At 36.1% G+C, this 26,673-nt stretch overlaps 1 protein-coding gene across 4 annotated transcripts in view; it reads right to left on the bottom strand.

Moving 5' to 3' along the window:
- Positions 1 to 26,673, bottom strand: part of MAGI3 (membrane associated guanylate kinase, WW and PDZ domain containing 3) — a 287,292-nt gene that overhangs the window by 63,068 nt on the left and 197,551 nt on the right. For all 4 annotated transcript variants that reach the window (XM_007977516.3, XM_007977515.3, XM_007977520.3 and 1 more), the window contains 3 exons: positions 26,244 to 26,418; positions 22,383 to 22,462; positions 3,926 to 3,983 (listed from right to left, as the gene is read on the bottom strand). In XM_007977516.3, coding sequence (XP_007975707.3) covers positions 3,926 to 3,983; positions 22,383 to 22,462; positions 26,244 to 26,418 — 313 coding nt within the window. The remainder of the gene's footprint in view (positions 1 to 3,925; positions 3,984 to 22,382; positions 22,463 to 26,243; positions 26,419 to 26,673) is intronic.

Consider the following 26,673-nt stretch of genomic DNA (forward strand, 5'->3'; position numbering starts at 1 on the left):
GTTGCAGTGAGCCGAGATCGTGCCATTGCACTCTAGCTCAGGTGACAAGAGTGAAACTCCGTCACAAAATAAATAAATAAATAAAAAGTGGTAACACGAGTGAACACCAACAATTAAATACCAAATCATGAGAATTTCAGAACATGATTGTCTTTAGGTAGGCTGAATATTACAAAATGTACATATAAATAGTCACACAAGTTGAACATTTATTTTGCCTTTTTATTTATTTATTTTACTTTTTTTCGAGACTGGCTCTCATTCTGTCACCCAGGCTGGAATGCAGTGGTCTGATCACAGCTCACTGCAGCCTCAACCTCTTAGGCTCAAGCGATATTCCCACCTCAGTCTTCTGAGTAGCTGTGACCACAAGTGTGTGCCACAAGGCCCAGTAAATTAAAAAAAAAATTTTTTTTTTGTAGAGATGGGGTCTTACTATGTTGTCCACACTGGAGCTTTGCCATTTGCAAACATTAAGAGTGGTGGTAGAGAAATGGGCAGCAGGGACTAAAATTAAAATTTTAAAAACCACCTTCAAAAAAAGGAATGTTAGCTTTCTCCATGTCACTTAGGCTACTAGTGCATATTAGTTCCACAACAGATGTGGTTACTTATTAAATAGTTTAAGAGATCTAAATATGGTAAGTGCCACTGGACATTCTTTGGGTTCTAATTTCACTAACACTCAAGTATGCTTTTGCTTCATAATATGAGGGGGACACCCTGTCCATTGAGTTAACTGTTTAACTCTGTGAAAATAAAAATCTTAGGAACTACTTTAAAAAATTTATTTAAGAACTGATATTTTACATATTCTTTTGAAAAACAACTAAAAATTGACACTCAGAAAAGAATAAACCTGTTCAGAAAGAAGCTTGGCTCACTTTCACTTTCATATCATTGGCTAGAATGACTCACTTTTGCCACCCAGGCATTAGAACATAAAAAGTAGTAATTTGTATTTATACCCTTTGTAATGTGTGGGAGAGGAGAGTAGAAGTATGCAAATGAGTAATCCTTTTCCTAAAAATTTGACAACACAATATAAGATTTACTGAAGGAAGTTATTATCTTCATTATCTTAGACTATCTAGACTAAAATGCCACTCAAAAAAAAAAAAAAAAATCAAAAAATAAAGAAGTGAGAATACTGTCCTTTTCATTTAGTTACTTATACCTACACTATTATTAAGATACAACAAATTTTGTTTTCCATATAACCAGCTATGGGAAATAAGAGAGGAAAATATTATAGATTATCAGAAAGAAAAAAAGATTGCAAACAAGAATGATTAAATATTAGTACACAATGTGGCACATTATCTGTATTAAAATTTTATGTCTAATATCTGGATTTAAAAATTTATCTCAACGAAATATTCTTTCATAAAGAATTTTAGATGGCTGGGAATGGCGGCTCACACCTGTGATCCCAGCACTTTGGGAGGCCGAGGCGGATGGATCACTTGAGGTCAGGAGCTTAAGACCAGCCTGACCAACATGGGGAAAACCCATCTCTACTAAAAATACAAAATTAGCTGGGTGTAGTGGCACATGCCTATAATCTCAGCTACTAAGGGGCTGAGGTACGAGAATTGCTTCAACCTGGGAGGTGGAGGTTGCAGTGAGCCAAGATCGTGCTGCTGTGCTCTAGCCTGGGCGACAAGCATAAAGTTCTGTCTCAAAAAAAAAAAAAAAAAGTTTTAGTTGTGAAAGCAAGTATATATTTTGACTTTGTCACCTAGATGCATCAAGACATTTAATGCTCGTTATCCTGATCTAATCACTATATATTATGTGTACTGAAACATCACTATGCACCCCCAAAATGTGTATATTATATGTTAATTTAAAAAAGACATGTAATGCAATACAATCAAGACCACATTTCTAAATATATAAGCATATTTATAGCTTATGCATATTTATATTTATGCATATTACAAGCATATTATATTTTTGGAACAATTTTATTTTAAAAAATAAATTCATCCATCAGAATCCCATCCTCTAAAATAAATACAAAGAAAAACTACCATTGCAGTTGGTGTTACTACTATAAGGCTCCTGCCAAGAGCAATCATCGTGCCATCTGGTTTGACAAACTAAGAGAGCCAAAGAGTAGCCATTCAAGTAACAGCTTTTTATCTCCATCAGTAAACTCACTGCAGATTACCATGGTCGAGATTCAAAACCTAACTAATCTGGGAATCAAGCCACACTCCATAGCTCAGCTGACTCCATACTAATGTGCATCTTGAGTACAGTCTGCTCCTTCTTAATCTAATACAAAACCCTCCTGTAAAATGAGCTCATTCTGGGAACAATCATACAAAATCATGTCGCTGCTGCTGCTGCTTCTAATTCAGGCTATTTCATGTACCTCCCTGACAACTAGGAGCAGGTCGCTTCAGGATTTGCCCTAAAGTTGCTTTAATATTACATCTTTGCATAATGGGCACCAGATCATTCAGCTCAAGGTTTTATAACAGGCAAATGACTTTCACCTTTTGACCATGTATTCAAATTCACTTGGAATGGGTAATAAAGAGAATGAGAATCATTATCTCAGAAATGTTCAGCAGTGTCAATGGCAAATAATAGCTGATTAGAGCCCAATTTAAAGAGACTAAACTTTGAGGGGAAGAAAAAAATCCTGCAAAACCTTTTCAGTTGGCCCCCAAATATTCCTTTAATGTGAAAAATGGTCGTTTCTTCCTTTAACAAAATATGACTTAGGAAAAAAATAATAAAAGAGCTGCTGTATACTTTTTATATCACAGTATCAGTAAGATATTAAGTAACACAATGGAAACAAAATTAGCATAGCTTTCAAAGGAACCAAGATATTGAAATTCTGAAGTTATATACTTAAGTGTCAATCTAATTGAGTCATTTCCTTAGGAGACACCTTTAATTATAAGAAGTCATTCCAAAAATCCCTCTAACCACAGTGACTCAAGTAACAACCTGCACAATAGAATAAAGACTACAGTTGCAACAGGAGTCAGAGATGCTTACTTTAGGGATAATTACCAGGAAATGTCATTGGTTTATGCCTGTAAGTGTTGAAACATTAAGCAACAATCATAAAATTAAAGATGCTTGTGTTTGTTACTTTTTCAGGTAATAATAACATTTTGTCTTTGCTACCTAGGCGGCAGGTTTAACTCCTAGTCTCCAGGTAAATAGTAATGTTTCTGATACAATTATTTGCCTGCTGCTAGACGCTGGAGGTCAAATTCAATGTTTAGCATCTGGAAAGAAAGCAATCCCAATGGTCATAACAATGTAGCAATTAGATAAAGAAAAGAGAAGGCAAAATTAGACATTGACATTAGCTTAATTTCTCTGGCTAACATAGGCAGGGGTCTGGCACTCCTCTCCAATATATATTTATGTTTAAAATTAACTGTAACACCTGCCTAAGAAGCAACTTTCACCCCTAAAAAGAATACTAAGTTTTCCTGGAATAACTCCTTAAAAGAGAGTACACCTTTAGGTGTATGCTTCAAAACTTTAGGTAATTATGTTATAATGCCCTAAAGTTCTTCCACTGCTTTCAGAAGCATACAGGGGTAGTGCTGGAAATTACCTTGATAATTAATCTAGTCCGTTGCCCTCATTTCAGTTTTCTATCAACTGACTTTCTCTTTAGAGGCTGTATTAGTAACAACAGTATCTCCAGCTATTAATCCTCTAGGCAACTTCCCCCTTATTTTCTATATTTAGGAATTCAAAGCCAACTTCCAGGAAGCCCAGGGTCAATGTAGTAAATGCTCACTGCCTCTACCTTTTCACACCCCTAGTTGAAAAACTCAACAGCTGGATCACAGAAGCATAAAGTGCTGTATCCAGTATTCTCTAAAGCTATATGCTGAAAGGAAAACATCTGGGAGAATATTAACTGAGGTAACAAACTTACTCAACATAGTATGTCCCATACTGAGGGTCCTCTATTTTCTCCCAGCCATAAGGAAGCTCTGTAAATAAAGAAAATTGAGTGAAATGCCAGATTCAAAATTGACAGAAAATAATTCACCAGTGAGTGAATTTATTATTTAATTATACTAATATTTGGGAGTCAGAAAGCTGAGGGCTCACTTCCAAGGAACAAATACAATTTAAGTCTGAGTGGCTTTTTCCCCAGCCAGTGAGAATTTCAGCAAGCATTAGAAGCCCAGAACAGAAGATGGCATTAAACAAAAAGGTGTTTATATGAACCACAAGCCATAAAAATGCTAATACAAATTACTGTATATTTCTTTCATTTAAAAACCTTGATCATGCTGACATGAGACATACGTACCCTGTAGTCCAACACAAGAAGCAGGTGCCTGTTCAGTTTTTTACTATTATACATAGTCATTTTTGATGCTATGTTTGGACCCACTTCTCAACGGCAACCCTAGTCTTAGACTTTTGCCATTTCAAGAGAGCAATCTAGATTTGCTTAAAACCTACAAAAGTACCTGCTTTCTGTTGGTGAACAGGATCTGAGTATCTGAAGGAACACTAATCTAACTACCACAGTGCTTTATGTAATCTGTATTTGTGAATAACAAATATCTTACATAGCATTTTTATATATTACTAAATCTCGGTAATTGAGCAATAAAATATAACCGGAAATACTGAAGGTAGCTGAATTTCTGGAAGTTAAAAAAAATCTCTAGCCTTTTCAACGTGAACTGACCTGAGCTTTTCAATGTGAATGTGAATCTTTTCCCTCCCACTTTGTCTGCATTCCTTGTAAAGTTAAGGTTTCTGAAGAACCATCTTATTAGGAAAACATGGATTAAGTTGAGAGGAATGTTCCTAGCAGGTGGTTCTAGTCCTATCCATTTTATATAGCAGTTGAGCAAAACAGAATTTTTTTTTAAGTACACAGTTGTACACTATGATGTCCCATGCTTTCATTTTCAATTTCTCTTAAGAGTGCTTCTGCTATGCTGGAAGACGCACACACAAAAAGTACGCTGGACAGCAAACACGTTTAGAAAGTATCACGAGATTTATTAGTTTTATAACATTTAGCCTCAGTTATGACATACCAACTTTGTAAGTAAAAATTCCATTACAATAAACTTGACAAGCTATACTGTTTTACTCTAAGAAAAATTATTGTTCTGCATTCAGAATATAAGAAAAGAACAGATGACTAGCCTCCTGGTGAAAACCTCCAAATTTCCCCTACCCCATTTCTCCACCATTCTTTTCTGCATATATATTGATTGGTGGTTTCAAAGTTTGATGAGTTTTTGTGTTTTTCCTTTGAAGGACCTGGTTGAAATATCTGAGGTGGGAAAGATGAGAACAAATGAAATATTAAAATAGTTGAAATATGTGAGAAGAGAACAAAACATTAAAAAGAACTGAGATGTACTTTAGTTCACTTTAATCCTCCTCAGCTATGAAGCAAATCTATCAAATAGATATAACATTTTATCATCAAACAACTGTTTCATGGATAAGAGTATTTTTTTTGGAATATATCTGTAAAACTGCACTATAACAGTTATGGATCTTCCATGAAAAATATTTTTTTTTTTCTTTAAAAGAAATTTTCTTGAAATAGCATGGGAACTGAATAGAGCTGAGTAACAATGAATTCTACAGATGTACCACAATTAGACCTACGTTTTGTCTTTAGAGAAGTTTGGAGAAATTAAGGTCTATAGAAATAGCTGAAATAGCCCATTTGATACCTGAAAAATTCACTAAAAGGGATGTATTAATAGTTAATAAGGATAAAAGATCAGCATAAATATATTTTAATGTTAACTTGAAAGTTAATTTAGCATTTTAGTTAAGACTCAAGATAATTAGCAACTAAGATTAACAGTCCTTTCTTTAGGAGGGTAAACAAATGCAGCCATCTATCTTCTGGGTTATTTTATTAATTTTAAACCTTTACCACTGACACCATTAGCAAGTTTTTTTTGTTTTTTTTTTTTTTGCATGCAGGGAAAATTAATACAGATAAAGAAGTGGTTATTATTTGCTCATTTAAAATGAAGGTAATAAAAATCAAGACTAAAATACCTAGCAATTTTATACACTATTTAGTGGATCAATTCATCCATTCATTTTATTTCTTTTTTCCTTTCTCCCTTCTCATCCTTCTCTCCCCATCATCCTTATGCAGAAATAAAAATTAGAAATATAACCCAGTTCTTGACTTCAAGGAGTTTACAGTCTAGACAGGAAGACGGAAGAGATAAATGATAAGATGAAGATAAACATAATCTTTTTTGGGGAGTACAGAGGAATGACACCAATTGCCTCGTAAGATTGCTATCAGGAAAGCCTTCTAAAAGGTGACGTTTAAGCAGTCTTTAAACATAAGTTGGCTCACACCTGTAATCCCAGCACTTTGGGAGGCTGAGGCAGGTGGATCACGAGGTCAAGAGATCAAGATCATCCTGGCCAACATGGTGAAACCCTGTCTCTACTAAAAATACAAAAATTAGCTGGGTGTGGTGGTACACACCTGTAGTCCCAGCTACTCGGGAGGCTGAGGCCGGAGAATCACTTGAACCCAGGAGGCAGAGGTTGCAGTGAGCCAAGATCGTGCCACTGCACTCCAGCCTGGTGATAGAAATGAATTTTATGAACAAGCACCAAATTACAACATTCTTAGAGTGCTGTTTTGAGAAGTTCGATCTTTATTTTGATGATGGTGGAGAATTGATTAAGGTGAACTGTGACATAATTTAATTTATATTTGAAAAAGATTATGGGCAGCGGTAACAAAGGACGAAATAGATGGTGTGCAATGAGAATAAAGGCAGACAAGATAAACACTAATAGACTGCCTAAGAACTTGTGAAGACTGGAACTAAGGCAGGGATAGCAGAATGGATAATAAGACAAAGAAGGTAAAGTAATAGAACTTAATGACTATCATGAGGATTGAGGAAGGGAAGGGAGGAAAGAGGCAAAGATGATTCCCAGGTTTCTGGCTCTTGTAGCATGAAAGTGATACATTATCAAACATTTATTGAATAATTATGAAAATAGGCCAGTGCAGTGACACACACCTGTAATTCCAGCACTTTGGGAGGCCGATGTGGGTGAATCATTTGAGGTCAGGAGTTTTAGACCAGCCTGAGCAACATGGTGAAACCCCCATCTCTACTAAAAATATAAAAATTAGCCGGGTGTGGTGGTGGGTTCCTGTAATCTCAGCTACTCAGGAGGCTGAGGCAGGAGAATTACTCGAACCTGGGAAGTGGAGGTTGCAGTGAGTTGAGATCTCATCACCACACTCCAGCCTGGGCAACAGAGTGAGAGTCTGTCAAAAAAAAAAAAAATTACGAAAATGGCTGTGGGAATAGAAATTAGGAATTAATGTGGATTCAGAGGAATTTACAAGACAGATGATATGTAAAAAGTGCCTAGTAATGTGTCTACCACCAATGGACACTCAAGAAATGGCAGGCTTTTATTTATTTATTTATTTTTGAGATGGAGTCTTGCTCTGCCGCCAGGCTGGAGTGCAGTGGCGCGATCTAGGCTCACTGCAACCTCCGCCTCCCCGGTTCAAGTGATTCCCCTGCCTCAGTCTCCCGGGTACCTAGGACTACAGGCCCGTGGCACCATGCCTGGCTAATTTTTTGTATTTTAGTAGAGACAGGATTTTACCATGTCGGCCAGGACAGTCTTGGTCTCCTGACCTTGTGATCTGCCCGAATGGCAGGTTTTTAAAAGTCAGAATTGATAGAACTTGGTAGTTAACTGCAACAAAGAGGAGTGAGGAAAGGGTGAGGATGACAACCAGTTTTTGGCTCAAGCAGCTAGGGGTATGTCATATCATCTGTTGAAGGCAGGAAGGGAAGGTGTTACATTTGAGTGATCTGTAGAATATCCTGGTAGAGATAAATAACAAGCTCTTGGCCATATGAACCTGGCACTCAAAAGAGAAATAAAAGAAGATAAAGATTTGAGAGACATTGTAGTAAAAGCTATGACAGCAGACATGATTACCTAGATAAACTGAGCAGAGAAAGGTGAAGAACAGAATCTTAGGCGCACTGACATTTTAAGGGGCAGATGGAGAAAGTAAGAATCATCAGGGGGAATGGTATAAAAGAAGACAGAAGAGGAAGGGCATGGTCAGCATTAAAAAATGCTTTGTAAAGCTGTTAGGCATAAAGATAAGGGCTAAAAAGAGTCTGTAAAAATCAGTAGCTTACCGGTAACCCTGAAAAGGTAAGAGGCAAAAGTCAGAATATTGTAATAACTGGAGAGAAAAATAAGAGGTAGAGTCCTTAAGAATACATGACTTAAAACAAAAATTTGCTTGTGAAAAAGATAGTATAAAAACTATGGGTAGGGTTAGGGCCAAGAGAAAATATGTTTATTTTTGATACAGGAAAGACCTAACCTAACCATCTTTTCCTGTGTATGAAGCCAAAGTATTCCCCTAAAAAGCTATTTCAAAAGACAAAACTATTTTGGGCATATCAAGCAGCTGGTTGGTTCTAAATCCCATGAATTTATCTTTCTTTCCTCTTCCCAAAATAGGATTCTTCTTGTTTAAATGTAAGAATTACAATTGTTTTCTCATGGTGGAGCTCTATTCAGTTGATAATTTTTTTTATCACTTTCTAAGCTCTGAAATATCAACATTCAATACATTTCTAAGCTGCCTTTAGCAAAAATTTAACCTTTCTTTCATCATAAGAGAAATGGGATGGGTTGAGGGTAAAATGGATTCCTAATGTTGTATTTTCAAGACAACTACCTAACCAAAACACTATTTTATTTGAATAGAAGATAAAATGTACATCAATTAAACCAAGCTGTTCAAGCTGTGTCCTTACACTGTATTTGAATACACAGCTGGGTTCAGAATATCAGAAGACTGGGAAGAAAAGGACATGTTTTAGAAACTGTAAGGTCTTTCTAGAAGATCTTAAATGTTCAGCAGAATGTAAACAGTATCTTTTTATTTATTTATTTTTATTTTTAAAATTTATTTATTATTATACTTTAAGTTCTAGGGTACATGTGCATAACGTGCAGGTTTGTTACATATGTATACTTGTGCCATGTTGGTGTGCTGCACCCATCAACTCATCAGCACCCATCAACTCGTCATTTACATCAGGTATAACTCCCAATGCAATCCCTCCCCTCTCCCCACTCCCCATGATAGGCCCCGGTGTGTGATGTCCCCCTTCCCGAGCCCAAGTGATCTCATTGTTCAGTTCCCACCTATAAGTGAGAACATGCGGTGTTTGGTTTTCTGTTCTTGTGATAGTTTGCTAAGAATGATGGTTTCCAGCTGCATCCATGTCCCTACAAAGGACACAAACTCATCCTTTTTTATGGCTGCATAGTATTCCATGGTGTATATGTGCCACATTTTCTTAATCCAGTCTGTCACTGATGGACATTTGGGTTGATTCCAAGTCTTTGCTATTGTGAATAGTGCCGCAATAAACATACGTGTGCATGTGTCTTTAGAGCAGCATGATTTATAATCCTTTGGGTATATACCCAGTAATGGGATGGCTGGGTCATATGGTACATCTAGTTCTAGATCCTTGAGGAATTGCCATACTGTTTTCCATAATGGTTGAACTAGTTTACAATCCCACCAACAGTGTAAAAGTGTTCCTATTTCTCCACATCCTCTCTAGCACCTCTTGTTTCCTGACTTTTGAATGATCGCCATTCTAACTGGTGTGAGATGGTATCTCATTGTGGTTTTGATTTGCATTTCTCTGATGGCCAGTGATGATGAGCATTTTTTCATGTGTCTGTTGGCTGTATGAATGTCTTCTTTTGAGAAATGTCTGTTCATATCTTTTGCCCACTTTTTGATGGGGTTGTTTGTCTTTTTTCTTGTAAATTTGTTTGAGTTCTTTGTAGGTTCTGGATATTAGCCCTTTGTCAGATGAGTAGATTGCAAAAATTTTCTCCCATTCTGTAGGTTGCCTGTTCACTCTGATGGTAGTTTCTTTTGCTGTGCAGAAGCTCTTTAGTTTAATTAGATCCCATTTGTCAATTTTGGCTTTTGCTGCCGTTGCTTTTGGTGTTTTAGACATGAAGTCTTTGCCCATGCCTATGTCCTGAATGGTACTACCTAGGTTTTCCTCTAGGGTTTTTATGGTATTAGGTCTAACATTTAAGTCTCTAATCCATCTTGAATTAATTTTCGTATAAGGAGTAAGGAAAGGATCCAGTTTCAGCTTTCTACTTATGGCTAGCCAATTTTCCCAGCACCATTTATTAAATAGGGAATCCTTTCCCCATTTCTTGTTTTTGTCAGGTTTGTCAAAGATCAGATGGCTGTAGATGTGTGGTATTATTTCTGAGGACTCGGTTCTGTTCCATTGGTCTATATCTCTGTTTTGGTACCAGTACCATGCTGTTTTGGTTACTGTAGCCTTGTAGTATAGTTTGAAAAGGCTTTTGACAAAATTCAACAGCCCTTCATGCTAAAAACGCTCAATAAATTCGGTATTGATGGAACGTACCTCAAAATAATAAGAGCTATTTATGACAAACCCACAGCCAATATCATACTCAATGGGCAAAAACTGGAAAAATTCCCTTTGAAAACTGGCACAAGACAGGGATGCCCTCTCTCACCACTCCTATTCAACATAGTGTTGGAAGTTCTGGCTAGGGCAATCAGGCAAGAGAAAGAAATCAAGGGGATTCAGTTAGGAAAAGAAGAAGTCAAATTGTCCCTCTTCGCAGGTGACATGATTGTATATTTAGAAAACCCCATTGTCTCAGCCCAAAATCTCCTTAAGCTGATAAGAAACTTCAGCAAAGTCTCAGGATACAAAATTAATGTGCAAAAATCACAAGCATTCTTATACACCAGTAACAGACAAACAGAGAACCAAATCATGAATGAACTTCCATTCACAATTGCTTCAAAGAGAATAAAATACCTAGGAATCCAACTTACAAGGGATGTAAAGGACCTCTTCAAGGAGAACTACAAACCACTGCTCAGTGAAATCAAAGAGGACACAAACAAATGGAAGAACATACCATGCTCATGGATAGGAAGAATCAATATCGTGAAAATGGCCATACTGCCCAAGGTTATTTATAGATTCAATGCCATCCCCATCAAGCTACCAATGAGTTTCTTCACAGAATTGGAAAAAACTGCTTTAAAGTTCATATGGAACCAAAAAAGAGCCCACATCTCCAAGAAAATCCTAAGTCAAAAGAACAAAGCTGGAAGCATCACGCTACCTGACTATAAACAATATCTTAAACTATAAAACCTACATTTAAAATATTATTCTTCTATTTTCAGCATCTACTCTGTGCAAAGCACTGCAGAGAATACTAATATGAATCAGATATAGTTCATCCTGAAAATAGTCTTCTGTGGGGCTATTTTCCCCCTACTGAGTGGGGAGACAAACTGTAGAGAGAAAGTGGTAAAGTCTGGCTGAGCATAAAACAAATAGACTCGAAGTTCTAAATTGCAGGCTCCCTCCAAGATCAGTATAGGCAATGTTAAAAAGGTGCACCCAGTGTGTAGATGGGAGAATAGCCCTTATTAAAGAGTTTCAAACATTCCTAGAATACCAAATGCAATTTTGATCGTTCTATTTTAAGAAAAATATACTTAGGATCATCATAAAATGTACTGTCCACTTTTGAGAATAAAAGGTGATACTATTAATAATTATGCTGGGACAACAGGAATAAGCTGGGTTAGTCCTGGGTCAACCAAGACACATGTTCAGCCTTAATGTAAAGAGCACTAGGGGGAAATGTTCACCCAATTATTCAAATTCCTTAGAGAATAAAGAATGGGAGGAACGTTTCCAGTTTCTCGGAGCCCCCTCACTTTCTTCCCCAAGGAAGAAAGAACGTCTTATCTGACTGGGGAGTTTTACGCAATGTACTCAATATGCTTGCCTCAGGGACTCTTGAGTTCTCTTAGTTTTGGTTAACAGCCTGCCTGCAGAGGTGTATTCTAGTCTGTTCTCTGCCATGTCTGCCCATTGGGAGTAGGCTTGCAGTTGAACACACAGGCCAAAGACTAAGTATTTATGTCTCCCTCTGCAGGGATAAAACAACAGCAAGGCCATGTACATGCAGGGCTAACATTCATTCACTGGCATTCTGACTTAATCTATCTGTCTCTGGTGTCTTATTTCTCTATTGACTACAAACTGGTGAATGAAGACAGGCTTATTATTTATTGGCCCCTCAAAGCCTCATAGAGATTAAAAAGTATTTCCAAAAGGGCGACCAAAATAATCTGGAGGATAGAGTAGCTTCTTTCCTTTTTTCTCTTTCTTTCTCTTCCTTTTCCCTTCTTCCCTCCTTTCCTCTATTCCCTCTTTTCAAACATTCAAGTCTCTACTGAAAAGATATATACAGATGAATGTGTCAAAAATCACTACTCTGAGTATGGTATCTAGTTACAATGCAATATAAGTGCTACAAGAGAGACATGTCATATAGTACTACTGAGCACAGAAGAGACAACATCTACTTCTGACTTGCAAGAAAATGACAGAAGGGGCTACAAAGAAATTATAGTTTAGACTGGAGCTTAGAAGGATAATAGGTATGAGCCAGGGAGACACTGGAAACAAGACTGGTTCCTGGCAGAAGAAATGGGTATATGGCAAAGACAAAAATATGTCAGATTTATGACATGAGAATACTTTGAAAAATAAATATGGAATATGATTCAATTATAAAAAATCTTTAATACTTAACCAAGAAGTCTGGACTTTATTCTGCTGACAATGGACAGTAAGGGAGAGACAGTTAGAAAATTAGTTTTAGAAAGATTAATTTGGTCTTACATAGTATCTCCAAAGTTTTTTGATCATGCAGCCTTTTTAGTAAAAAATCTGACATCTGCCCCTCTTCTAATATGTATATAATAAAACATATACAAAAATAGATGTTTTTAAAGGAGGTGATTAAATAAACAATTATGATTTTACCTTGATGAAGTTGAAAAAAGTTCATATACGGTCATATATGGCACACAAACAGTATCAGCTCTTCCACTTTCTTGCTATTAGTCTGGGTTTGCATATTTGTATTATCTTCAATCAGTAGTGTTTTTGTAGAAATCTTTTAAAGTGGCATTTCCATTTTATGTGAGATTAGTTTAAAAACTATATAACAAGTCTATAAATCCACTTAACTGGGCACAAATCAACTGTAAAATTTCACAGTGTCCTTGAAAAAAGAGCAAAGGTGTCACACCCATTCCTCCCTCAAGGCACTCTGGTTAGAGTCTGCGATAATCCGACATATGGAATCAGTAAGAATGCCATTACCAATCTGTATGTAAAATAGTAGTGAAGCTTAGTTTGTTTCTTTTTCTTTCAGTAACAACATTATGAAAAATTAGTTCTAATATTTTCTACTGGTTACCAGTAGATAGTTTGAGTATGATCATTTTGGAAACCACTGGCATAAAAGATATATTAAACAGAGAGAAATAACTGGAGGAAGAAAGACCAAGAATAATCCAAGTGTGTAGTGATTAGAAGAATGGAAAGGAAGATATAAAAGAAAAAGCACAGATAGAGAAAGAATAAATAAATAATCATGTGAAGAAGCAAATGTAGCAAAATGTTAATTGTAATATCCTAGTGGTGGGCATATGTATGTTCACTGTAAGATTCTTTTCATTTTCCTATATGTTGAAACTTTTGCATAGTAATATATTGGCAAAAAGAGAAAAAAGAAAAAGCAAGAGGACATGAAAACTAAATCAGGAAGTAGAGTAAGAAGAGAGGAACAGGTAAAAATAATTGCAAAGATTTTGGCATAGATCATTATGAGAATGGTACCTATATGACAGAAAGAGGGACGGGGTGGTGTTAGGAGAAAGATGTCAATTTAGTTTTAAATAAGCTTATTTGAAGTATTAGTAGGGAAATCAAAACAAAGACTCAAAAGCAAGAGGAAACAGAAATATAATTCAGAACAAAGGACGATACTAGAGATTTTGATAATGGAGCAGGCTATAGTAAACTGATAAAGCTATGAGAATAAATACTTTCTACAAAAGAAAACAAGAAAAGGCTGAACTGAAACAATTAGGGACCAGGAAAAAGAATGGAAGCCAGTAAAAGGGACATGCTCTAGAAGACAAATACCATGCTCACAATCAAAAAAGTCAACTTCTATAGTATTATATATTCTAGTTTGCCTTTAGAATGGCTGATTTCACCATAAGAAGGGACTTACTATGGACCCAGGAGGAAGAGGCTGCAGTGAGCAAAGATTGCGCCACTGCACTCCAGCCTGGGCGACAGAGACAGACTCCGTCTCAAAAAAAGAATAATAATTGAGGTATAATTTACAAACAATAAAATGCACAACTCTTAAGTGCCCTTTTAATGGTAAAAAAAAAATCTGACTGGGTGCAGTGGCTAATGCCTATAATCTTAGAACTGTGGGAGGCCGAGGCAGGCGGATCACGAGGTCAGGAGTTCAAGATCAGCCTGGCCAATATGGTGAAACCCCGTCTCTACTAGAAATACAAAAATTAGCTGGGCACGGTGGCACCTGCCAATAGTCCCAGCTACTTGGGAGGTTGAGGCAGAAGAATTACTTGAAACTAGGAGGCAGAGGTTGCAGTGAGCCAAGATCGCGCCACTGCACTCCAGCCTGGGTGACAGAGCACAACCCCGTCTTGGGGAAAGAAAAAAAATCGAGTGCTTGTTCAATTATAAAAAGTGGGTTTTGGCAATTGGATATGCCTGTGTAACTGTCACCTCAATTGAGATGGAGAATACAGCATTCCAGGGAATTATCTCACTTTACCCCACTTCTACTCTCCCCAATCATTTTCTGATTTCTATTACCACACATGAGTTTTGTCTGTTCTCAAGCTTTAAATAATGAATAATTAAGAACCTACTCTTTTGTGTCTGGCTTCTTTTACAACATGTTTCTGAAACTCATCCATGTTGTTGATTGTTATCAACACTTTTTTCTTTTGACTCATGAGTAGTGTTTTATTGCATGAATATACCACAAATGGTTTATCCATTCTCTTCTTGATAGATATTTGGGATGTTTCCAGGTTTGAGCTATTAAGAGAAAGGCTGTCATAATCATTCTAGTTAAGTCTTTTGGGGAACATATGTTTTCATTTCTCTTTAGATATTACTTCATAGGAAACCGTCAAAAGTTCTAAAAAATGTTCAGGTAATTTTGTGCCCCCACTCACAATACATGAAAACACTAGTTGCTCTAAAATCTCATTAATCTTCGGTATTGTCAGCATATTTATTTTACTATATATAAAAATAATATTACATATATAATATATATATTATATGTATATTTATATTGGGGTATAAGTGGTTTTTAGTTACATGGATGAACTGTATAGTGGTGAAGTCTGAGATTTTAGTGCACCCATCACCCAAGTAATGGGTGTACCCACACTTGGTACATACTTGTGTACCCATAGCTTAGCTCCCACTTATAAGTGAGAACATATAGTATTTGGTTTTCCATTACTGAGTCACTTAGAATAATGGCCTCCAGCTCCATCCAAGTTGCTGCAAAAGACATTATTTCATTCTTTTTCATGGCTGAGTAGTATTTCGTGGGGGGTGTGTGTGTGTGTATATATATATATACACACCACATTTTCCTTTTTGTTTTTTTTGAGATGGAGCCTCACTCTGTCACCAGGCTGGAGTGCAGTGATATGACCTCGGCTCACCGCAACCTCCACCTCCCAAGTTCAAGTGATTCTCCTGCCCCAGCCTCCCGAGTAGCTGGGATTACAGGTGTGCACCACCATGCCCAGCAAATTTTTGTATTTTTAGTAGAGATGGGGTTTCACCATGTTGGGCAGGATGGTCTTGATCTCTTGACCTTGTGATCTGCCCACCTCAGCCTCCCAAAGTATTGGGATTCCAGGTGTGAGCCACCACATCTGGCAATACCACATTTTATTTATCCACTCATCATTTGATGGGTACTTAGGTTGGTTCCTAAGTTGGTTCCATATGTTTGCAATTATGAATTATGCTATGATAGACATACATAAGCAGGTGAGTTTTTGATATAATGACTTCTTTTTCTTCAGATAGGTACCCAGGAGTGGGATTCCCAGATCAAATGGCAGATCTAATTTTAGTTCTTTAAGAATGCTCCATACTGTTTTCCATAGAGGCTGTACTAATTTACATTCCAACCAGCAGTGTATAAGTATTCTCTTTTCACCACACCCATGCCAACATCTATTGCTTTTTGACTTTTTAATGATAGCCACTCTGGCTGGAATAAGGTGGTATCTCATTGTGGTTTAAATTTACATTTCTCTGATGATTAGTGATGCTGAGCATTTTTTTTTCATATGTTTGTTGGCCATTTGTATATCTTCTTTTGAGATATGTCAATTCATGTAATTTGTCTACTTTTTACTTTTTGGTGGCATTATTTGGTGGGTTTTATTTATTAATTTTTCTGATTTAAGTTCCTTGTAGATTCTGGATATTGGTCCTTTGTCAGATGCATAATTTGCAAATATTTTCTCCCATTCTGAAGGTTGTCAGTTTCCTCTTATGATTATTTCTTTTGCTGCGTAGAAGCTTTTTTGTTTAATTAGGCCCCATTTATTTTTGTTTTTGTTGCACTTGCTTCCGGGGTCTTTCTTTCCATGTTCATCAGGGATACTGGTCTGTAGTTTTATTTTTTTGTTATGTCCTTCCCTGGTTTTGGTATCATGGTGATACTGGCTTCATAGAAAGAGTTAGACAGGATTCCCTCTTTCTCAATCTTTTGGAATAGTTTCAGTAGGATTGATACCAATTATTCTTTGAATGTCTGGTAGAATTTGGCTGTAAATCCATTTGGCCTCGGGCTTTTTGTTGTTGTTGTTGTTGGCAATTTTAAAATTACTGATTCAATCTCACTGCTAGTTATTGGTTCAGGATTTCTGTTTATTCCTGATTTAAGCTAGGAGGGTTGTATGTTTCCATGAATTTATCTAGTCCTCTAGATTTTCTACTTTGTATGCATAGAGGTATTCATAGTAGCCTCAAATTATCTTTTGTATTTCTGTGGTGTTTGTTGTAATGTCTCCATTTTCACTGAGCTTATTTGAATTTTTTCTCTTCTTGGTTAATCTAGCTAATGGTCTACAAATTTTGTATATCTTTTTCAAATAACCAGCTTTTTGTCTCTTTGATCTTCTATGTATGTGTACATGTATATATATGTGTATACACACACACACACACACACACACACACACACACACACACACTTCGACTTTTCTTTTATTTTTTGAGACAATCTCATTCTGCTTCCCAGACTGGAGTGCAGTGGGACAGTCTCGTCTAACTGCAACCTCTGCCTCCTGGGCTCAAGTAATCCTCCTACCTCAGCCTCTGGAGTAGCTGGGACCACAGGTGGGTACCAACATACCTGGTTAATTTGTGTATTTTTTGTAGAAATAGGGTTTCACCATGTTGTTTAGGCTGATCTCAAACTCCCAAGTAATCTACCTGCCTTGGCCTCCTAAAGTGCTAGGATTACAGACATGAGCCACTGTATCTGGCCCACTGTTTTTGTTTGTTTCAGTTTCATTTAATTCTGCTCTGATCTTTTGTTATTTCTTTTATTCCACTAACTTTGGGTTTGTTTTTGTTTCTCTAGTTCCTTGAGGTGTGATACTACGTTGTCAATTTGTGATATTTCAGACTTTTTGATGTAGCAATTTGTGCTATAAACTTTCCTCTCAGCACTGCCTTGCTGTATCTCAGAGGTTTTGATAACTTATGTCACTAATATCACTCATTTCAAATAATTTTAACACTTCCATCTTGATTTCATTCTTAACCCAGAAATCACTTAGGAGCAGACTGTTGAATTTCCATGCATTTGTATAGTTTTTAGGGTTCCTTTAGGAGTTGATTTCTAGTTTTATTCCACTGTGGTCTGAGAAGATACTTTATATGATTTTGAGTTTTAAAAATTTATTGAGACTTGTTTTGTGGCCTATCATATGGTCTATTTTGCAGAATGTTCCATGTGCTGATGAGAAGAATATATATTCTGCAGTTCTTAGGTAGAATGTTCTGTAAATATCTGTCAGGTTTATTTGTTCTAGAGAGTAGTTTAAGTCCAGTGTTTGCTGATTTACTGCTCCAATTATCTATCTAGTGATGTCAGTGAAGTATTGAAGTCTCCTACTATTATTGTGTTGGTATCTCCTTTCTTAGGTCTAATAGCAATTGTTTCATGAATCGGGGGGCTCTAGAGTTAGGTGTATATATATTTAGTATTTCAATACCTTCTTGTTAAATTGATCATTTTATCATTGTATAATGACCTTGTCTTTTTTTTAACTGTTTTTGCTTTAAAATCTGTTTTCCCTGACATACCAATAGCTACTCCTGCTCACTTTGGGTTTCCATTTGTGTGAAATATCTTTTCCACTATTTTACCTTGAGTCTATAGGAATCCTTACGTGTTAGATGAATCTCTTGAAGACAGCAGCTATTTGGTTTGTGAATTTTTATCCATTCTGCCGATTTTTTCTTTCAAGTGAGCATTTAGACCATTTACATTCAACATTAATATTGAGATACAAGGTACTATTACAGTCATCATGTTGACGGTTACCTAGTACTTTGTTTTCTTCACTGGGCTATTGTTTTATAGGTCCTGTATATTTTTTGGGGTGGGGCGTGGGGGGTGGTGGGTAGAGTCTTGCTCTATCACCCAGGCTGGAGTGCAGTGGTGCAATCTCGGCTAACTGCAACCTCCACCTCCTAGGTTCAAGCAATTCTCCTGCCTCAGCCTCCTGAGTAGCTGGGAGTACAGGTGCCCGCCACCATGCCAGGTTAACTTTTGTATTTTTAGTAGAGACGGGGTTTCACCACGTTGGTAAGGGTGGTCTCGAACTCCTGAACTCATTATCCACCCACCACAGCCTCTTAAAGTGCTGGGATTACAGGCGTGAGCCACTGTGTGTGTCCGGCAGTCCTGTGAGTTTTATGCTTTCAAGAGGTTCTATTCTGGTGCATATCAACTTTTTGTTTCAAGATTTAGAACTCCTTTTACCATATCTTGTAGGGCTGATCTGGTAGTGTAAAATTCCCTCAACATTTACTTGTCTGAAAAATACTTTATTTCTCCTTCATTTATGAAACTCAGTATTGCTGGATACAAAATTCTTGGCTGACACTTACTCTGTTTAAGGTGGTTAAAGATAGGACTCCAATCCCTTCTGGCATGTAAGGTTTCTGCTGAGCGTCAGTGTACTTTAGTCTTTCTAAAGGATGTAGATGGTATTTCTAGCCCTTGTAGTGGGTGTTGATGGTATCTCATTGTAGTGATAACTAATGATAAGCACCTCTTCATGTTCTTCTTGACTCTTCTTTTATTTTCTTTTGTGAAGTGCATAAATCCTTTGGCCATTATAAAAACCACTTTATTGAGGTATAATTTACATACACGATTCATCTGTTTTAAGTATACAGTTCAATAATTTTTAATAATTTACGGAGTTGTACAACCGTTACCACAATCCAGTTTTAAAATGTCTTCATAACTCCAATAAGATTCCTCATGCTGTTAACAGTTAAATCTCTATTTTTACCCTTAGCCCAAGGCAACCACCAACCTATTTTCTGTTTCCACAGATTTGCCTATTCCGGACATTTCATACAAATAGAACCATATAATATGTAGCCTATTTTGTCTAATTTCTTTCACTTAGCAGGTTTTTGAGGTTCACACATATAGCATGTATAGTATTTTGTTTCTTTTTATTGCTCAATAGTATTCCATTGTAGGTTAGAGCACATTTTATTTATCTACTCATTGGTTAATGGACAGTTGGGTTGTTTCCACTTTTTGGCTATTATGAATAGTGCTGCTATGAATATTTGCATGCAAGTCTTTATGAGGACTTTTATTTTCATCCTCTTGGGTAGATACCCAGGAGAAAAATTACTAGGTCATATGGTAAATTTATATTTAACCTTTTAAGAAACTGCCAAACTGTTCTCCAAACTGGCTATACCATTTTTCAATGGCACAGCAATGTACAAGGGTTACTGTTTCTCCATATCCTCCCCAAGATTAGTTAGATTAGTTACCATCTGGTTTTTTTTTTTTTGTTATAGGCATTCTAGTGGGTGTAAAGCAGTAGATTACTGTGGTTTTAATTTGCAAAACACCTAATGACTAATAATTTTTCATATCTTTTCATGTTTTTATGGGCTGTTTACATATTTTCTTTGGTAAAATGTTTATTAAAATATTTTGCCCATTTTAAAATTTGGCAATATTATTGAATTGTAAACAGTTCTTATAAATTCGGAATTTAATTCCTTTGGCAAATATATATTGCAAAGTCTGTGACTTTGTCTATTCATTTTTCAATGGTATCTTTTGATGAAGAGAAATTTAAAGTTTATATTACATGCAAAATATTAATTTTTTCTTCTATGGTTCATATTTTTTGTGGCCTGCTTAAGCAGTCTTTGCCAATTCTGACATCATGAAGACACTCTCCTATATTTTCTTCCAAAAGCTTTGTGGTTATAGCTTTTATGCTTAGGTCTTTGATTCATCTGAAATTAACTGTTTGTATGAAGTGAGGTATAGTTGACGTTCATTTTTCCATATCAGTTGGCACCTTGGTTGAAAATAAAGTGACTATATACATGTGTTTTGATTTCTAGACTCTCTATTTTCTTCCACTGATCTATTTATCTATCCTTATGCTAATGCCAAACTGTCTTTATCACTGTAGCTCTAAAATAAGTCTTCAAATCTGGTACCCTATGTCTTCCAACTTTGTATTTTTCTTTTAAGGTTCTTTGGCTAATGAACATAATATATCTTGTCAATTATTATTATTATTATTATTATTATTATTATTGTTATTATTAGTATTTTGAGACGGGGTCTCACTCTGTCACCCAGGCTGGAGTGCAGTGGCGTGATCACGGCTTACAGCAGCCTCAACCTCCTGGGCTCAAGCGATCTTCTCACCTCAAGCCTCCCGAGTAGCTGGGACTACAGGTGCATGCTACGACACCCAGTGAGTTTTTGTATTTTTCGTAGAGACAGGTTTCACCCTGTTGCCCAGGCTAGTCTTGAACTCCTGGGCTCAAGTGATCCATCCACCATGCCTGTGATTACAGGCATGAGCCACCATGTCACCAGCCTCTTATCAATTATTTTGTCTTCCTTAAAGTCTTTCAATTATGTTTTGTAGTTTTTAGTGTTGAGAGCTTGCACACTGTTCAGAAGATTTGTTCCAAGCTATCTAACTTTTTTGATGCCACTGTAGAGAGAATTTTAAACAATTCCATTTTCCGATTGCTTCTTCCTAGAAAACTCTTAATAACCCTTATAATCATGCTGAACAATATATGTGGAAATTTTGTTTAATTTCTTTTTATAAATTGGACTTCAATACAAGGAGGACTATTGTGAGCCTCATTTTATGCCACTTATTTTAAAAAACCAATTAATATGTAGTTTCTGATTAGTAATACAAAACAAATGCAAATTTTATTCATTTGCAAAAGTAAAGACATCGCAAATAATTTTGGAGGAATAAATTCTATACTTATTTACAGAACTCTACTCTTTTTAAAACTTTGTTTATTTATGAATTTTCAGAGACAGGGTCTCTCTGTTGCCCAGGCTGGAGTGCAGCGGCATGATCACAGCTCACTGTGATCTCAAACTCTTGGGCTCAAGCAATCCTCCCATTTCAGCTCCCCATATAGCTAGGACTACAGGTATGTGCCACCACACCCAGCTCAAAACTATACTGTTAAATGTAATCTATAATATATAAGACAGATAAGTACTATTATCTGATGATTCTTAGAGAAATAATTTTTCCTTTAAGCAGTAAAAAGTAAGTGTGTAAATGTGTGGGGCCTATATTAAAGACTTTCATTGAATTTCTACTGCTGCTGTAAATGGCTAAGGAATAGCTATAGATACTTGCATATCTACTGTAATGTATACTAAATTAAGTATACTTTAAAAACTTCAAAAGACATGATAAACCTAGCTTATGGTTGAGGATGTGCCTAATTTTTAAATATTTATTTAGAATTTTAAAAGTCTGTCTTCAGGACAGATGTCAACGAAAGGGCAAATGTATTTTATTGTTGTTGTTGTTGTTGTTGTTTTTATAGAGAGTTACGTAATCCTGAAAAAGAAATGAAATCTCTCATAAAGTTAGATGTAATGATGTAATTACCACAGTCAGTTGATTATGATATCCACCCACTGCTTTTTTGCTTGTGTACATTATGGTTTGTTTAGGGTTTTGGAAAACCCACTACTGGAGCAAGAAGAGCAAGAAAGGATTAAGAGAATAAGTATGATAGAATAAGTTTCTGAATCTCTACCTCCATCTTCACAGTCTTCAGGGGCTTTGGCTTTCTTACAAAGACGAGGATCCAACCAGGTGGTGGTCTTGGTATTGTGGCTGTGGAATAAAAATTTTAATTAGAAACAGTAAAATAAAGGAGGAGAAAATTATTTCAAAAGTAAAGATTAAAAGTGACTAAAAGGTATATGATGGTTGAACATTAATCTCCTAGAGCACCATTTGTATTCCTCAGATTCATTCATTAACCCTATTGTTCTCAGTCTACTTCAAAATTTCCATAAAGGAATGGTAATGTTAAGGCACTAACTTGAGAATCAAGACTTTAGAGAAGGCCTAAAATGCCAAGTATGGAATAACAGACACTATTTAAGCAGTTAAAAATGTTTCAAAAGGTGGGCGCACAGCCACATACTGTGCATTATCTAGCCAACAATACTGCACTGAACCTTGTTTGCTCACTGGCTGAACTCCTTCCTCCTTCCCTTCAAAAAGTACTATATTTCTTGCATGCCTGTGATATGTAGGTACTGTGCTGGGAGTTGGAATATAAAGATAAATAAACAATCAGATAGAGCCCCAGCCATCAGGGACTCTTTAAAATAAAAGAGAATAAAATAAAGAGTTTTAAAGTGGCTGTTTCTGCCACATGCAAGTAAAAGCAACAGGTATAAATTCTGCTCTACAAAACTAAGTTTTCATCAGCATGATCCACACAGGGAAAAAAGGGAAGAATAAAAATATCCTGCTCCTGGCTTCATTTTATGATATAGGCCAAAGATGACTTTAGAGAGCAGTATCTGTTTAATTTCATTAAATGTCATAGTCAGTTAGTTTCAGACCAGGTCACCATGCAGCAGATACTAATGCCCAAACAAAAAACAAAACTATCTCATTGCTCAGTGGACAAACAGTGTTAGTTTAAATATCTGAAATACAAGGATATTAAAGAAAGAAAAAGTCATGGAAGAAAACACAAAGGAAGGGAATAAAACATAAATTAAAGTTATTGTTATTATTATTATTATTTTGAGATAGAGTCTTGCTCTGTTGCACAGGCTGGAGTGCAGTGGCATAATCACAGCTCACTGCAGCCTTGACTTCCCGGGCTCAAGTGATCCTCCTGCTTCAGCCTTCCAAGTAGCTGTGACTACAGGGGTGGGCCACGATGCCCAACAACTGAAAAAATTTTTTTTGTAGAGAGGCCTTGCTATGTTGCCATGCTGGCCTTGAACTCCTGGGCTCAAGTGATTCTCTTGTCTAAAGTTATTATTGGAATACAATGTCATACTTAACTGAAGTAATTAACTGTTATTAATTAGTAACAATGAACGTAAACAAGTTATTTTTCCTGAGTGTGTTTAACGTGAGATAAACTCACTAATCTGTACCTTGACCACTCTTAGAAAATGAAGCCAATAAGGTTTCAGGGAATTAATCATATCTTCTATACCTTTTCTAACTGCTGAGCTACTTACAGAGCTATGCAGCCATTGCCAGGTATAATATTAGCTGGTAGAATATAATAGAAACACTTTTTTTATTTTTATTTATTTTTATTTTTTGAGATGGAGTCTCGTTCTGTCACCCAGGCTGAAGTGCAGTGGCCCGATCTCGGCTCACTGCAAGCTCCGCCTCTCGCATTCACATCATTCTCCTGCCTCAGCCTCCCCAGTAGCTGGGACTACAGGTGCCCACCACCACGTCCAGCTAATTTTCTGTATTTTTAGTAGAGACGAGGTTTCGCTGTGTTAGGCAGGATGGTCTCGATCTCCTGACCTCATGCTCCGCCCTCCTTGGCCTCCCAAAGTGCTGGGATTACAGGCATGAGCCACTGCACCCGGCCAGAACACTTTTTAACTATGCTGAATAATAGCTAACTTCTGTAAAAAAAAAGTGAGATTGTTTCTAGAAAGTCTATATTACTCATGCTATTAGAGAAATAATCTCCCCAAACTTAAAAGTTTTTTGCTGAGAAAAAATTTTAAAAATGAAAGGGATGAGAACTCAGGGGCCTAGGAGCCACACAGATTGTCAGGAAACAACAACAATAACAACAACACAAAAATACCTCGCTAAATCAAACTAAAAACTGCTACTTGAGAAAAGCTTAACTTAGGTTCCGATGATCCAAAATTTTATTGCTAAATTAGCAGATGTAGGCAATATGCTAAAATTTTACCCAACATTTTCTAATGAAAAGAAATATCCATAGGGGCTATTCTACATGAACATTATTTTCCTACAGTTGCATTTTTCAACAGCAGCAGTAATACAGATCAACCATATTGGTTATACCAAACAAAACAGCTTTATCTAGCAGCAAATATTTAACTATATTCTACACATTAACCCTTTATTATATAAGGTTTATAAATATTTTCTCCTATTCTATATATTGCTTTTTCAATCTGTTGATTGTTTGCTTTGCTATGCAGAAATTTTAAAGTTTGATGTAGTCCATTTGTGTCTACTTTTGCTTTTGTTTCCTGTGCTTTTGGTGTTATATCTAAGAAGTCCTTGACAAATCCAATGTCGTAAAGCTTTTTCCCTGTGTTTTCTTCCTTTTTATAGTTTCAGGTCTTATGTTTAGATCTTTAATCCATTTAAATATATTTAACTATAAAAAGATTTCTTTTTATAAATTCTTCTCCCCTTTACTTTACTAACTTAGCCCTGTTTGCAAGGTGAAGTACTATCAGATTAAATGTCTCATAATCTGTTTTTAAAGATATTTTAGCTACTTCTAACGACTCTACACCTTATTTTGGGGTTTAGCTCTAAAGTCAGCATGAAGGTCAAAAGTCTAAATTTCCCTTAACAAACCCCTTAAAGTTGTCAGTAAAGAATATACCACCTGGTTGTACTTGTTTTACATCATTGTGGTCATGAATGTTTATATAAATGTATAACCTCATCAATAATGTGCAATCTATAGTAAAAAGAACGCTACACATCCAAAGTCTTTTAAAAACTAGAATCCTATTTGGTATAGCAAGACACTCACTCTTTTGGAAGGGGATGGAATTGCGAATATCTGAGGAAACAGATTCAAGATCCCCACTACAAATTCATTTCTGAGTATATGTTCTTTAAGTGTAGTACCCAGACCCAAATATTTTAACCGCTATTTAATTGTTATATTCTGTAACTTTACTATATTAATATTCTACCTTTGGGCAAATTACTTTAAGATGAGAATTACAGCTACATGAGAACATAAAAATTCTTCATGATAAAACTTCCAATAATTATTTGCATAATATTATTCTCTAGTACAAACAACATACAATTTTAGGTTGATCTAATACATGTGGTAATCAGTATCTCTATAAATACTATATTAATAGTGCTTTCTCATAAAAGTAGTGTTTTTTGTGAACTTCAGTTTGTACCAATTACTCTGACATCAAGTGATATTTTCTTTCTACATCATTCAACTATATTGCCTGAACACATCAAACTCAAACTCTAGGACTGAAAATATTTAATTCAGATAATAATATGTTCCTACTCATGATGACAATTCTCAAAATCCTCGTTAAGCTGGACAATCTACCTAAAAGTTTTTTAATAAGCAAAGCAAAATACCCTTTATTCTTTACATTTTTCACCATTCGTGATGAACTGTTTTTAATCCTCCTGCTCTTATAAAACCAGAAGTCAAATACACTATTCCTTTATTCAAGTCAAATAAAAATGAAGTGTCAGATTAAATCAGATTAAAAATCAACTGTCAGTTTTATGAAAACTATTTTTAAAGAAAGAAAAAGAAATGAGTCTTCTGAAAAAGGTTTGTGTCCAAAATGGGGTTTAAAAAAATCTTAGGCAATCCTCAAGGTGTTAGGGCACATTAGAAGAGATAGAGACATTTGCTTACTCAATGAAGTAGATCATCCCTGTGTCAGTGTAGGCCATTTCCCAGTTTTTGGGCAGTGGTTCCAGAGTCTCATCTCTCATCATATAATTTCTAAAGTCCATGGAGCTATTTGTTTGGTTGTAACTTGGAACAGTCTTCATCCAGTCAGATGACTCAGAATGCCTCTCTCTGTTTTCTGCCATTGTTCAAAACAGAACAGTGTGAAAAGTAGGTAAAGTTACATTTTTCTTCAAACAGCACCTTTCATTTCTAAAAAAATTCCAAATACGTAAATATTGCAAATTTCTTGTCTATTATGTCCACATTCTGCTATAAATTTTAAAATAACCAACATATTCAACTCTTTTCCCCTACTCATTGACAACTAACTCTGTATAGCACCTCTGATGCTAGTCTGGGAAAGAAGCAAAAAACAACACTAGAATTAATT

Source organism: Chlorocebus sabaeus, chromosome 20, assembly GCF_047675955.1.
Source record: "Chlorocebus sabaeus isolate Y175 chromosome 20, mChlSab1.0.hap1, whole genome shotgun sequence".
NCBI classification, from domain to species: Eukaryota; Metazoa; Chordata; class Mammalia; order Primates; family Cercopithecidae; genus Chlorocebus; species Chlorocebus sabaeus.